General features: G+C 45.7%; 1 protein-coding gene across 3 annotated transcripts; it reads right to left on the reverse strand.

Moving 5' to 3' along the window:
* Positions 1-995: 995 nt before the first annotated feature.
* ubap2a (ubiquitin associated protein 2a) lies at positions 996-14,561 on the reverse strand. Of its 3 annotated transcripts, none has more exons than XM_070959894.1 (27): positions 14,481-14,561; positions 12,427-12,564; positions 11,765-11,842; positions 11,404-11,514; positions 8,836-8,998; positions 8,620-8,700; positions 8,474-8,537; positions 7,824-7,927; positions 7,584-7,642; positions 7,414-7,484; positions 6,961-7,126; positions 6,613-6,880; positions 6,183-6,487; positions 5,763-5,989; positions 5,248-5,533; positions 4,959-4,998; positions 4,678-4,852; positions 4,299-4,350; positions 3,743-4,070; positions 3,510-3,601; positions 3,241-3,288; positions 3,028-3,121; positions 2,528-2,944; positions 2,330-2,434; positions 2,168-2,235; positions 1,871-2,062; positions 996-1,789 (listed from the first exon to the last, which is right to left on the reverse strand). In XM_070959894.1, the coding sequence occupies exons 2-27, from the start codon at positions 12,520-12,522 to the stop codon at positions 1,694-1,696; spliced, it is 3,786 nt and encodes a 1,261-aa protein (XP_070815995.1). In that variant the 5' UTR covers positions 12,523-12,564; positions 14,481-14,561; the 3' UTR covers positions 996-1,693. The 3 variants fall into 3 exon arrangements, with proteins under 3 accessions (XP_070815995.1, XP_070815993.1, XP_070815994.1); XM_070959892.1 differs by having other exon boundaries at positions 3,241-3,291; XM_070959893.1 differs by lacking the exon at positions 14,481-14,561 and adding an exon at positions 13,731-13,837 and having other exon boundaries at positions 3,241-3,291.
* Between the last annotated feature and the right edge of the window lie 56 nt (positions 14,562-14,617).

Raw genomic sequence — 14,617 nt, forward strand, 5'->3', positions numbered from 1 at the left:
CTGGTGTTCTGTTCTACATGGAAAAGGGTCACTTAACTGCAGACTCAGTGTCTTGTGGATAATGGTGTACGTCATTTTTAGGACTGTCTTCGCATAATTTGACTGGTGAATCAGCTGTACTTAGAGCTGTTATACAGCCTGTGTCTCACTTCTTTTGTGCTTTTAAAAAAATCTTTCATTAGATGTAAGCTCCACAAACGACCAGACACTCAGAAGCATCTGGGACAACATGCATCATGATTTGTATGGACGAATGGAAACCAGGATGAGTCGGTATGTGAGGTTACCTGTGGGCTCGTTTGTGTGGAGTGTTGGAATCCATAATGTCAGTGAAAACCTGCAGTTAGCACAGATGTAACATGAATGTACATGTGAAATGACATGCAGCACATGTTAATGCTGTGTGTGTGTCAGGTCAATGTGATATATACCAGCTGATCCCAGGTTCACTATTAGAATCAGTGTAACTGGAAACACCTGCTGGAGTCCAGAGGAGTTAAATGTCATTTCTGTTCAATTTATGATTCAGATGTAAAAATCAATCAGAAATATCAGTAGTCACATGTTTACACCAGCAGTGACAGGATATAAATTAGCTGAAATTTCATTTTAGCGAAATGCCACATGGCACATCATGGCATCTTAAGTCTGAAAAGAGAAACATGAAACTTACTGTACATTGCAGTATTAATAGATTATTATTGGATTTGAGTATTTATTATCTGACCTACTGTTGATCCCTCACGTCATTTTCTCTTTGACACTTCATTATTACTGGTGCCTGAACCTGCACAACCTGTTCACTTACCATAAGAATTTGCACCTTTGGGCTTCTGCCAAAATGCACAAAGTACAGACATCAATACCGCGCCTCCATCCTGAACGTGTTATTTAGTACATCAAATATTTTAATAGTAAAACCAGGAAAGTGTGAAAGTTGTGGGTCTGAATCCAGAAAACATGTGGTTTGTAAATACTGATGCCAGACCCAAGCAAACTGTTCATAACTTTTAATTTGGACAACAAGGATTAAACCAATGTTAAAATGACATCAAATCCAAGGCCTGGCTGATGAAACCAGCCAACTAGTAAAACTTCAGGAATGAGAGACAGATGGAGGGAAATGGGGCAAAAAGAAAAGTCAAGCTATCAACTCAAGTCACCCTCAATATAAGGATTCACAGATTTGGGAGACCAGAGTAACAAAAACAGATTTTCTCTAAAATAAAAAAGGCCTTTGCCGTGAAAATGATGTGTAGAATCTATTGTACATCATTCTCGATTGATGTATGCATACAAAAAAAAAAATCCACATCACAAGATGCTTGTGTTCAAGTATATTCACCAACTTCATCTCCATGACTTAGCATTCTCATCTTTCCACATTTTTTTGAAATAAAATGTCCTTCAAAATAAAAACAAAATGCAGAAAACCACATTTTATGTCCTACCAATACATATATACTGTATAAATACATACATAAATATATTTTACATACAACAGCCATACATTTGAAAAGGGGATATACAGAGCAAAGGGGAGGTGGGGGTGGGGGGGTGGTAGTGTGTGTTTTAGCTTGTGTTGTAAAATGGTTTGTCCCTCTATGATCTCATCAGTCAGATAAACAGGTGTGGTGCTGTGTGTTGGTGTCTGTCCATCCACACATACACACACATCATTGATGGACCCATCTCAGTTGGCCCAGTAGGGGGAGCTGCTGTAGCTCGACTTGTTGACTTGGCTCTTCTGCTGCAGGCTGCTGGACTGACCGCGCTGGCTGGGACCACCCTGAACACAGAGAGACGTGCGTGTAAAACATCTGGGAAGCTCTCGCCTGTGAAAGTTCTGAAAACTACCTGCGAGTGGTACCTGTCCATCCTGAGCTAGATGGTGGTGCAGCAGCTGTGAGTGTGGTTGCTGGTGAGGCAGAATGTGGAGGAATGGGGCCGGTGCATAGCCTCCAGGAGCTGCTCCAGGGTTCAGAGGCCCTGGACCCCCCAGTGCTGATGGCAGGCTGAAGGGAGGAGGGGTCCCCGCATGGAAACCCTGCTTATCAAAAGACTACACATGGAGGATAAAGAACAAATTAAACTCCAAAACCGATCAGAATAAAGAGCAGACCACACAGCAATGGGGCAGGCGGGTGCTGAGGTGTTTGAGGCTCACCTGGGTCTTATTGTAAACACTTCCACTGATGTCTGGCACACCCGAGTTACTGGACGTCACTGAGACGCCTGGCAGAACGACAGCAACCACATTTACACATTACAATTCCAAATGACTTGAAAAATCGAGATAAGAGAAGGAGCGAGTGCTCTTTCCTCTCACCTTTGCCGGGTCCAGTAGCAGCAGATTTGGCTTGTGCCTGTGAGGAGGAGTTGTATCCTTTACTGTAGTCCACTCCTGCTGGCCCCGCCGTCAGCTCCTCATACCCTGTTTGGGGTTAGAATAATAATAATTTAGGACATGCGACTCAAAGAACCACATCTCCCAATACTACATAAACTCAGTGGTGCGCTCACCAACCTGAGCTGAAGGTGTGCTGGCCGTAACTGCTGGGCTGCTGCTGCGTCTGCTGCTGGAAAGGGCTAGCCGAGGGGTTTCCCAGACCAAGGCCCATACTGTGCTGCTTGGCTGAGGCTGGTCCCGGGCCCCCAGGAGGAACAAACATGGTGGGGCCATACTGGAAGGCGGCAGCACTGGGTACGGCGCCGGGCACCCCGGGGTAGTAAGGCAGGCCTGTGTAGCTGTAGCCTGGAGGCAGAAAAGCCTGCTGACTGCTGTGGTGCTGCGGCTGGCCCTGGGGCTGAGGTTGGGCCTGAGGAGGCTGAGGCTGGGCCTGACTCTGTCCTTGGCTCTGGCCCTGGGGAGGCTGTGGGGCTGCCAGGCTTGTGGGGGGTGCCGGGGAGGTGGAGTCATTCCTGCCAAACTTTGTGACTTCACCTGAGAAATGGGGAAGAGCACGTGAGGACACACATTGGATTTGAAGAGTTTAGAGCAGGCCAGCAAAGGGTAAAGAGCTTTACCTGAGTAGGGGTTGTTGGCTAGGCTCCCGTCTCTGCCAGAGAGAGTCGCTGTGGGGCCAGGGAATGTGATTCCATAGTAATCCTGCAAAGAGGGCTAAAAGGACAGAGGAGGATCAGGGGAGCAGCCATGCAACAACCAAACAAGCTCCAACACTTGAATGAGGACTAGAGAAGAAGTGAAGAGCTGTTCCAGCAGGTGGTGGTGAGACTCACCATTGGCAGTCTGGACTGGAGCATATGGAGGTCCTCATAGCCATAGATCTGCTGTGAGACACAAAGGACAGTCAGATAGAAAAACGCAACACAGGCACTGAATACTGTTTAAGAAAACAAAGACTGCATCTTCATCAGTTCTGAGAGAGTTCAAGGTGAGCAAGGCAAAAAAAACAAGGGACTAATATCAAATATCAAAGTTTGTATTCACTGATTTAAAAGAAAAACAAGCACAGTGCAATGATACTGGATCCTGGAGGGCTACTTACTGGGTATGCTGGCAGCAGCCCCCCTGGGCCCATGATGTACTGGTTGGGGAGAAGAGGAGGCACTCCCTGGGACAGGTTAGGAGGAGCTTTACCTGTACACCATACACAACAACCATCACTCCCATGACAATTCCAACTGTTTGGACTTGTATCATCATGAGCATAAAATGAGTGAAATCAACCCATCACACGTTAACTTCGCCAGTGCCTCAGGTGTGTGTGTGTGTATGTACCAGTGGAGGAGAGCAGGGGTGTGGTCCTGGGTGCAGAGAGGTTGGACGTGGCAGTAGCTCCATTGGAGCCAAGTCCCAGCGCTGTGGTGGCAGCAATGGCAGCAGAGTGAAGTCCGCTGGTGCCAGCAATACCACCGACTGCGCTGCTCATGTTGCTCATGTTGTTGCCCATGTTAGGCATGTTGGCCAGGTGGCTTATGCTGATGCTGCTGCTACTGTTGCTGCTATTGTGGGTTGAATGGAGAGCTGAGGCCGAGGGCTGCGATGACGTGTAGGAGCCAGAGGAGGGGGCCTGGGAGCTCGCACTGCTGTTGTCAACACTGGTGTACTGAGGGCGGCGAGGAGTTGCAGAGGGTGGGTTTAAGGTTTTCAGATTTCATTTGGCAATGTACGCATGTACTTTGTGTGCTGATATTCATGTACTATAGATCAGGAGTCTTTTGACACGGTGGACACCCCAGGTAGAATGGGTCCATTATGCTCCACGTATTCATTGCATTACTTGCGTATTAATTGTCCTCTTTAAGTTTGGTGATTCAACACCACAGGTACTTACCGTGAGAGAGCTGGAGCCCAGAGCTGAAACCGAGGAATGACTGCTGACATGACTGTAGAGTGAAGGCAGAGAGGAAAGAGTGACGATCAATGACAACTTCCTTTTATTTCAGCATGTACGCTACCACTTTCCTTTAATTTAATTGGTTAATTGTTGGATGCAAGAGACAAAGTATAACATGAAGAAAGTATAACTGTGTATTCATAAATTGAGTCTGCAATGTGCTGAGACCTCAGGCTGGCAAAACAGTCAAAAGGGTAAGAAATTCAAGGTTCCTATTCTGACAAGTCAAAGCTGTGTGTGTGTGTGTGTGTGTGTGTGTGTGTGTGTGTGTGTGTGTGTGTGTGTGTGTGTGTGTGTGTGTGTGTGTGTGTGGTACCTGTTGAGTGAGTTGAGCTGGCTGGCTGAGGGCAGGTCCTGTGCCAGGCTGGAGAGCGTGGTGGAGCTGTGTGCAGGCAGGGTGGACGGTAGGTGGGAGGAGGGTGCCGACGGACCGTTGGTGCTGATGTTTAGAGACGGCGACTCTGGCTTCGGTGTGGAGGACGCTGATGAAGCTGGGAGGAGTGGGACAGAAAAGGTCTTTACTTGTAATAGATGGCAGTGGGTGGACATCAACAGGAAGTCTGCACTGAACAAATACATCAGTGGGAGGCAACTTACTGTCTAGAGCAGCAGAGGTCCTTACACCATTCAGACCATTCTGGTGATAAAGAAAACACAGCTCAGTGTACACATAAACTCATAACAGACCAAGATCATCACCATTGGGAGACAGTCAGACAGTTTCCCAACGAGGGGTTGACCCTCATGGGACATGTTAGGGTCAGCCTCCCGCTCAGGAATATTTTAATTTGGATGATTTACCAACTCAGTCAACAACAAAAGCCTGAAAGCCCTTTTTTTTAAAAAAAAAGCAGGATGAACATTTCTGTTGACTATTTCTACTCACCATGACGGGCCCCGAGGCCTCTTTGCTCTGGGAAAAGCCAAGTCGTGTGTGAGGGGGCATGGTCCCATCGTAACTTCCCCCCACTGTAGAGAAGTGAGAGGAGGAGGGTACAGAGGAGGAGCTGGTGGAGGCTGCTGAAGAGGAGGAGGGAGGATTGGCAGAGCTGACAGTCCCTAATGAAGAGGGAGTGAGGCTGGGCAATGCCGCCGAGGAGGAGTGATATACTGGCTCTGATGAGGAGAGGGGCAGAGGCAGGGCAACAGAGAGAGAGCTGCCCAGTGACTCACTGCAAGACCACAGCAGGGAGAGAAAGCATTAATTCAGATTAGGCCAGAAAAGTGAGATTTGGTGTCTTCATCATTCATTCATTCATAGATTTGTTGACAAACATCTGCTCTTTGATTATACTTTAATAGCTGTTCTGTAGTTTCTTTGTTTTTTTTTTTAATGAAACTCTTCAAATGCACAGTTTCTATCCTAAACAGATGTGATTAATCAGTCAGCAGGGACAGTACCTGAGCGGTTTGGAGTACAGGCTTGTCTGGCTCGGTGTTCCTGGCCCTGGCGCAGAAGGTGCTGAGGCAGGGGCCGGCGTGGACTCCCTGGATGCCGCACTCACACAATTGTCCACAACTCCAAACTCCGGCAACGCCGACTCCGAGCCAAAGTCAAGAGCTCCAAACTGGAGGTTAAGCCCGGGGACGTCAGTCGAGCCTGGCATCTCTACCGCTGTGGAGGGGATCTACCAGGAAGGTGGGAACAAAGTCAGGTTTCAAGACCATCAAAGTTTATATCACGACTTGAAACCACTGGCTAAAATACATGCATTGTTGCCTTGACAATAAATATGCTGAATCTCAGACCCACACCAGAGATAACCAATTGTGCATCCAATTGTAATCACCACCTTCAGTCCATCAACATCCATCGCCTACCTTCGATGTGGGAGGTATCCTTCGTTTCTGGCCTTTGAGCTGCGCCCGTTGCTGCTGTGGTGTACTGCCACCCTGAGGGTCCAGCCCTGCGCTGGGAGCAGGAGGTTTAGCACCAGCAGCAGCCATCACCGGGCCTGCCTGCGCTGGCGTGCTGGTGTGCTGGAGAGCAGGTGAGGCTGAAGCAGCGGGCGCTTGTTGTTGCGATGGAGGACTGGGCTGACGGGCCAGAGGCAAAGAGGGGCCGGCGTGCCTCTGAACCAGCTGGCTCAGCACTAGAGAAGGCTCTGGCTGCAGGCCAAACTCACCTGTAGGCACAGACACACAAAAAAGCAGAAGCACATCACAAGGATTAGACACGGCTACATAAACACACATTACAGACACATTTGTATGCATGGCTGCACTATGACCGTCTCACTTTAACACTTACGGCTGAACTGCGAGGACAGCGAGGTGGTGTTCGGTTCTGAGGCCTTAATGTCCCAGCTCGATGAGGATGGTGGAGGTACAGGTGCCAGGCCTGGCAGTCGGCCGATGGACGCGTTGCTTCCTTGGGTGCTGACAGGAGGCGTGGCCTGGGATGAGGGTAGCGGACCCAAACCAGGACCCTTCAGTTGTTCCAATATCTGAGCTCCAGCACTGGGCGGAGTCCTTTTGGCCTGGCCCAAGTCCCCAAAACCAGCTCCCAGAACTGACGACTGGTGTGGACAGGAGAGAGTGTAACCATCTACATGCAATAGATGGAGGAACGTACAGAGTATAAAATATGACAGTTTACCAGAGCAGCATGAGCATAGCTTGTGCTACTGGTTGCGCTGCGGCTGGGGGGCAGCTGCTGCTGCAGTGGCTGGTGGTGGTGGGAGTTGGTGAAGACCAGACTCTGAGAGGAAGGTGGTTCTCTTCCTCCACCCACAGGCTTCTGCAGTAGAGAGGTGAGGTCCAGACTAGCACAGGAACAGTAAAGTCAGTTAGAAAATGCTTGCAGGATGCTAAGTTGCCAATGCAGTGAGTTAAACATAGGTAGTAAGTAAATTCAGTATGGCATTGATTTTCCACTGACAGTACATCTTTACAGTATGCACAGTAACAGTATGTGAAAGATGTTAAAGTTACGTCTTCATCTCTGACAGACTTTTTGAGTAGATGGAACCGAAGAGAGACTGCAGAGCACTTTGTTGACCAACTTGTCTGGGGCTGATACATTACATTACAATTTGAGCTAGTTACTAACCTTTGCCCAGGTGTGATGTGATTCTCAGCAGCAGGTGCACACGAGGAGGTGAACACTTGGGTCTCTGAGAGCTGCAAGAACACACAAAAGTAGACAGGGGTGTTAAAAAATACACCAAAACACTGCACTGTGACTTATACTGTAATGTGTTGCCCTTTGCCTCAACTCACACTAACTTCCTCACTCCAGTCCTCAGCTGTCCAGTCTTCCAAGGTATTCCTCCAGGCAACTAGAGGACAACCAACGATGAGTCACAAAGTTCAAAGACATGTGGGATGAGTAGGTTAACGATGTGCAGAAGACCTGTAGCTCATGGACACTTGCATTAAATACGCAGAGCTATACAGTACTGGCTGCACAGAAGTGCCTTTACAAGTCAAGAGTGGCACATCTGCTCTGAGAGAGCTCACCTGTCCCATCTGTGCTGTTGTTGGCACAGTTGTTGTCCCACACCTCAGTTTGTCTGTCCTGGCCTGTCCCGGCCTCTGAGGTATAGTCAGCAGGATTGAAGGTCCTGAGGAGGAGTCAAGGTGAGTTATATTTAGTTAGACAGAAATAAAATAAAAAGAGGCAGGGAGTGGTTGACCTTGGGTGACATCAGATTCAATTAATTATTTTCCTAATAAAAAGTGTCTGGAGCATTATTGTTTCTTATTTATATTATTCCATTAGGCAAAGCTCCCCAGGAGGGATGACTTATTGCTTTCTAGCCTTTGGGTTTAAGGTGCTTTGTGGAGGCTTAGGTGGGATGTGCTTTTTTTTTTTTCTTCCCCGATACTAAATCTGAATGGGAGTCTTTCAAGGGTAAACACAAGGCTATGGAAACATACTACAATGTCAGTTGCAAAAAAAATGCACCACGTCTACTCATGAAAAATGTCTTTTTCTGTCTTCAAAAAGCCATCTGGTACAGATTAATTTACACCTGAAAGTACTTGAAACCCCTAGTGTGTGTGTGTGTATGTGTGTGTGTGTGTGTGTGTGTGTGTGTGTGTGTGTGTGTGTGTGTGTGTGTGTGTGTGTGTGTGTGTGTGTGTGTGTGTGTGTGTTGCCACCATACCCCATGCCCTGGGCTGAGAACCGACTCCCTGCTGGTGCTCTGCCTCTGCCTCGACCTCCAGATCCTGCATAACATTCACACAAAAGTCAACATCGTCCACTTAAGTCTCGGGTATACAGATGGTGTTTTAATGTGCGTGTGCTCACCTCGGCCACCTCTGAGCCTCCGTCCTCGATCTGAACCTCTGTCCACTGGTGTCACCTCCACGCCATTCTCCTCTGGACGTGCTGGACATGCACAAACACACACACACAAAAAAAGCAAGCATTAGTAACAGTATGATGTACTCGAACATGAAACTGAGAAGCTACAGAAGAAATGGTGGACTAGAGCGAAATTAATGTGAGGTTTAGACTCCATACCCTGTCGGCTGCGACTGGCCCCCTTGCCCTTGCGGTTGGCCGCCACGCGGCCCTTGCTTGCCTCCCTCTCTCCTTTCTTCTCCCTGTTCTCCTTGTTTTCCTTGCTTTCTGATGGACCGTCCTTCACCAGCGGCTTCTTCTTCCCTACTGTTTCCCATGAAGTCTAAATGCATGACAGGAGAGTGAAGAAAAAAGAATAAATTAAAACATGTAACAACAACAACAATACAGACAAGGTTGTGGATTAAAGAAATGGGAGCACAAACTATTTCATATGTGTTTCTCATTGCACTAGCTGTGAAACACACAGAAAAACAGTCACACAAAAGTCAACACCAATGATGTGCTTCAGTGAGCAAAGCCAGCAGTGTAGCACTAATTTAAAAGAATATTTCAGTGACATTTCACGGTTGCATCATGTCAAAGTAGCCTCTGGTGTTCAGCAGTGGGTTGAAACCCACATTTCAACCAGTGTGTTTTGTTCAAGAGGTTGAAAGAGACACTAGACCAAACACTACATGAAACATTTCTGAAAACCGTTACGAAAAAACTGCAATGGCAGCTATCTTGTGGCCAGCATCTGTACTAAAACATTCATAATCATTTGTGCTGATTATAATTATACAGTCACTTCAATTAGTGTGTTCATCATTTAAAAGGCAAATATTCTTTGATGCAGCTATACCTACTTCACTCCATTGTTGAGGTCACCGAAGCTCTTACATACAGTAGAAGTAGCAGACGATGTAAACAGATGGTTGCAGTACATACCAGAACATAGAGACTTCCACATAAAGGGGAAAACCAGTTATTTGCTATTTTTGGATTTCCACGAAACCAAAACAACACCATGGGTTGCTGTCTGGCCGGCTGCCCTGCCCTACAGCCTCTCCTCGCCATCTGTGCGGGCCGCTACTCTTCAGAAATGTTGGGAGACTGACTCGGACTTGCAACACACAGGCAGCACAACAACCAAGTGTTTGCCAGACATTCGGTAGCCTGTTTGACTTTGCTCTCTGAGCAAGAAGAGGGGAAAAATGATGCACAATAGTGTGCCTTCATGCTACAAGTCCCTGATGTTAGAAAGAGCAAACTACTGAAGAGTCACTGTGGAAAAGGATGCATCACACGCTGATTTCAATTTTGAAAGCGTGTACACAACAACCTTGTATTTTCACAACATTTGTTAATCTTCTCAGCATGTTCCATAACTTGAAATCAAGTAGTGGTGTGCCACAAGGCTTTATTTTTTTTCTTAAATATCTTTCTGGACTTTTTTGTCACTGTGTTGAACGTGGACATGCAGCATGACAGGCTGTTGACACAGGGTGTGTTTCAGCTGCGTTTTTCACTCATCTGTCTCACACACATCTGACAGAGCAGATCTGATTCTATTTTAATCGATACAGCTGTCTTCACAGGCCACACAGTGGCTTGCATTTCGCTATGCGTGCGCTTTAAAAGTGAAACTGAACTACAGCGATTGTGCTTTGGGCTTTGAGTACAGCTGAAAGACAGAGGTAATCTACCCAAACAACTGCTGTGCAGACACTGATGGAGGCCATCCCGCTTTCACTATAAAGCCTGTGCATACATGGTGTTAATCCTACAGTGGTTAAAAAAATCTGCATGGTGACATTCTGGATAAATGATGCCACCTTTCCACACATTCAATAAAAAGGTGTAGGATTTCAGTAACTTCTGCATGAAATTCTGTATGATCTCAATAGAGGATAAAGAAACAGGAAAAAAACGCTGCCAATTCTGGCCCATGCCTAAAATTCTACAGAGATGTGCAGCAACAGTTATTTTAAACAGTGTCTACAAGTAACATGATTAAAGGCCCTGCACACCTACACAAGCGCTTTCAGTTACTCTGGTTTGCCTGAAGTTGGGCGGTGCAATACTCAGAATGCTATGAGGTCACCAGATTCCATTTACTAACGGTAAATCATAAACAATGTCCCGCCCTTAATGGTGCAACTAAACTAAGATAAGGGTCACTGTGATGTCACTCATACAGTCTGTACACTTCTAAACAGTCCTGACAAGAGGTATAGTCAGGCACAGTACGTGAAAACACCTCTGTGGATGAACTATCGGTATTTTGGCCGAGCACAGTGACAATATACGCTTTAAACACCTATTGGGGCCATGAGGATAAACAGGACTTAAAGACATGACATGCAATAAAAGCTGATATGGCTGCAATCAGAAACATCATCACCATACATCATAAAGCACTGATTACTACCCAGTGTCTGTTTTTGTCTGTGACATTCAAATTAATTACACCTGTGCTTTTTTCATTGGGCCATATCCAAGCATCTGCTGCGAAAAGGTTTATATGATGAATGGCACATGCAAAATTTCTAATTCAGAGCATGAATGATAATTCTCACAATAATCATAATTCATGCTGTTGTTTTTACACTGTGCTCTTAGAAAAATGGCACATCTCAATGAAAACAGTACTAGGGCTGCTGCATATCCTGCCTTCCAAGCAAAAGAAATCATTTAACACTGTCTGAAATAAGATGAGATTAAATGAGACGCAATGTCATTTACCATGTCCGAGGTGCTCTCCAGGAGAAAGTTGATGGCTCTGCTAACATCCTCGTTGCAGTCGTGGAGCGCTACCATGCACTCATCCTGGTTCTTTCCAGTCACCTCCATCAGCTGGGGAAACAAACACACGTCATGTTAGAAATGTCAGCAAAACATGTAACAATGACAAAATGCACCATTTTTTCACCCCATTACAGTCCAAATCATGGCATCACAAGGCATCACTCACAGCATCAAATATGCATTTTTCATGTGTCTACATAGAGTGGATTCATGGCAGAACATGACAGCTCGCGCTAACAGCCCAGTAGCCAGACAATGAGCCTTTTATTGTCTGACAAATGCTCTAAATATTCATCACCTGGTTAACTTTGTCCGCAAAGTCAGCATCATTCTTGTCATAGATCATCTGGGCAAGCCGGATCTGCTCAGCAGTAGCCTAAAACATGGAGACCAGTGTAAAATTTGAGTTAACAGGTGAGAAAAAGGAAAGAGCAAAGTATATCCACTTTGTTAGGTACACCAACATTTGACTGATAAACTCAGAGAGGTATCAGTTTAACTAAATGTTTATTAATGAGGGTGTAGTTTGCAGTTGTGCTGAACTGGAATGGAGTGTATTTTTCTAACGTTTTGCTCACGCATTTACAAACATATAGTTACATTAAAACTTTGTTTTAACAGAAGCTTAATCTTCTCAGCTTCATAAAAGGAAGAACATATGACAGAGCTGTTCTACTAGATGATATTAGATTGTGTAGATGAAAGAAATTGTTAACTTGGTTTTCATTGTCTGAAACTACTCAGTTACTAAGCAAATCCTCCTATTGTTGCTGTTAAAAGTTAATGCACTATGTGGCATTTTTTTCTCCAATACTGACCATGAAGGTCCTTGCATAATGTGTGCACTGTGATTTTGTTGCCTTTCATAGTCGTGTGCACTTGTGTCTCAAAATTTCTATGGCTCAGATGAGTATGCCTTTGTTAAGTTTTTTCCAAGTTCAGGTGGTTGCGGTTGCTCACCTGTATCTGTTTCTGTGGTTGGGATGTGTGAGTGGCAGCAGGCAGCGCTTTTTCCCGAGGGCCCCGGGCCTTATCGCTGCCCAGCGAGCTCATCATATACAGTATATACAAAACTCTGTATGTACAAAATAGAAAAATCTGCCAAGGAAACAAGACACGCAGAAGGATGAGTGACTTCACCCTGCAGTTGATAAATGCACAGATTATGATCAAAACATACACACACACTCATTTCAGTTCTCAGTTCATTTACAATGTCGTCACAGCAGAGCGTCACTACTTTCCCTTCTACAAGTGCAAGGAAGGCAATAAGCGTTTGATACCAGAAATGTGTGCTGTAAGCATAGTTAAGCCTTATTGCACAATCATGAATACTGTTCTTATGGAGGCTGTAAGACACACTGCTGGCCTGGCGACAAAACAGCTTTACTGAAAATCTAGGTCAAGGAGGAAGAGCGACCCAGTGTCCTCTTACAAACCGCACAGAGCACAGAGTGTGTGAAACAGAGCAAACGCTGCAGACCCTGACCCAGCATCCCCTCTGACAGTTTAGAGAATATATATCACGCACACGCACACACACTTGACATCAAACCACTGCAATGAAATGCTGAATTCTTCTGTGTGTATTTCATAAAATAGTCCTTTACAAGTTGAACCTTTCTGCAAATTTGGTGGAATACCACATAACCAAGCACAAATAATTTCCACAGCAAATATTAAACATAAATTCATAAACAGCCATATATATACACACACGCACACACAGGGCTTTGTCCACCTGCACATACCTGGAAAAGATGTCAAAACATCGTAAAGACAAATACCTTATAATGTTATTTAAATTGCAAACTCTGACTATGGTGTCCATTACTAGAATAATAACTACAGACATCCCCGCTGACCCATTTGTTTTATGTCAGAGAACAATAGCAATCCAGCTCACGGTGCCCGAGTGACGTTGGCAAATGCATTGCTGCCATTGGCTGCTGTACTGAACAAAGCTAATGCAAAAGGACGAACTGGCATTAAATGCAATTTCAGGGATAAAATATCAAGATGTGTTTTTATTACTAAGAATCCGGAGGCTGCAGCTGCGATTAGTATTCAATAAGCCAACCACGAACATATCATTACAAGTATGAGTGTCGACGGTGTCAAGACGCAAACAACAACAAAGCAATCATTCAGTAACTCTGCATGTCTCAAATGCTCATCATATTTATTTTGGCAAACTAAACAGACCGATTTCATATCAATTTAGTTACACGTATGCGTTTAACGTTACGTATATTAGCACCTACCTGGTTACAGCTGACTGACAATTGGCCACAATATATTCTAGTAACGTAATGAAGCAAGCAGAGCCTTGTTTTGACCCAATGCTAACGTTAGCCCGTTGCTGCTGGTTTACTTATTCTTCAGTCTGCAGTTTGGACTATACGGTTGACGTTAACATGTCAGCCTTGCAAAAGCAAACCAGATTCTCGCAGCGTCGTTTCCGACTCAGCACAAACAGACTTGGTGCTGTTGGCACTGGGGTCCCTTTGTCCTCGCTAGCATGAACTCAATTTAGCTACAAACGTGCTAATGCTGACACAACACCGTCGACACTGAACAAACGGTGCAGCGGGGATGAAGCTAGCTAACGATGCTATCTAAATCTGGTCCAAGTTGATAGCCAACGACCGCCTAACTGACTCGCTAAAGTCTTATGTGTATTTATAGATCCGCTCAGTTATCTAACAATGCTGGCAGTTACACCAGGCTTGTCCTCGACATGTAGACAACGGGCTAGCCAGCTCACAAAACATAGCGGTATCAAATCTAAAGAAAAAGGCCTCGCAGCGGAGCACAATCCCATCCCGACATTGCTCGCCGGGAACAAGACAACAGAAAAATTGCGAAAGACATCCCCTGTAACCCCGTGGAAGCAAAACAACGAAGCCAGCAACCAACTACTTCGGCGACAACGTGGTTAAGTATATGGTTTAAACGCGCTGAGATAGACACACCGAAGTTGGAAAACATAAGAAAATGAGTGTTTTTGTTACCTGCTAACACGCTTCACTCAGCCAGCAGCAGACAAGGTGGTCACGTGACGTGCGCTGCCGCGGTAGATGCTCCGCTCTCCTCCCCGGGTCACAACTAACTTCACCTTCAGCGCTCTCTGTCAAACTCACGTCGTTTA

The sequence above is a fragment of the Chaetodon trifascialis genome, chromosome 3 (assembly GCF_039877785.1).
Source record: "Chaetodon trifascialis isolate fChaTrf1 chromosome 3, fChaTrf1.hap1, whole genome shotgun sequence".
In the NCBI taxonomy this organism is placed as follows: domain Eukaryota; kingdom Metazoa; phylum Chordata; class Actinopteri; order Chaetodontiformes; family Chaetodontidae; genus Chaetodon; species Chaetodon trifascialis.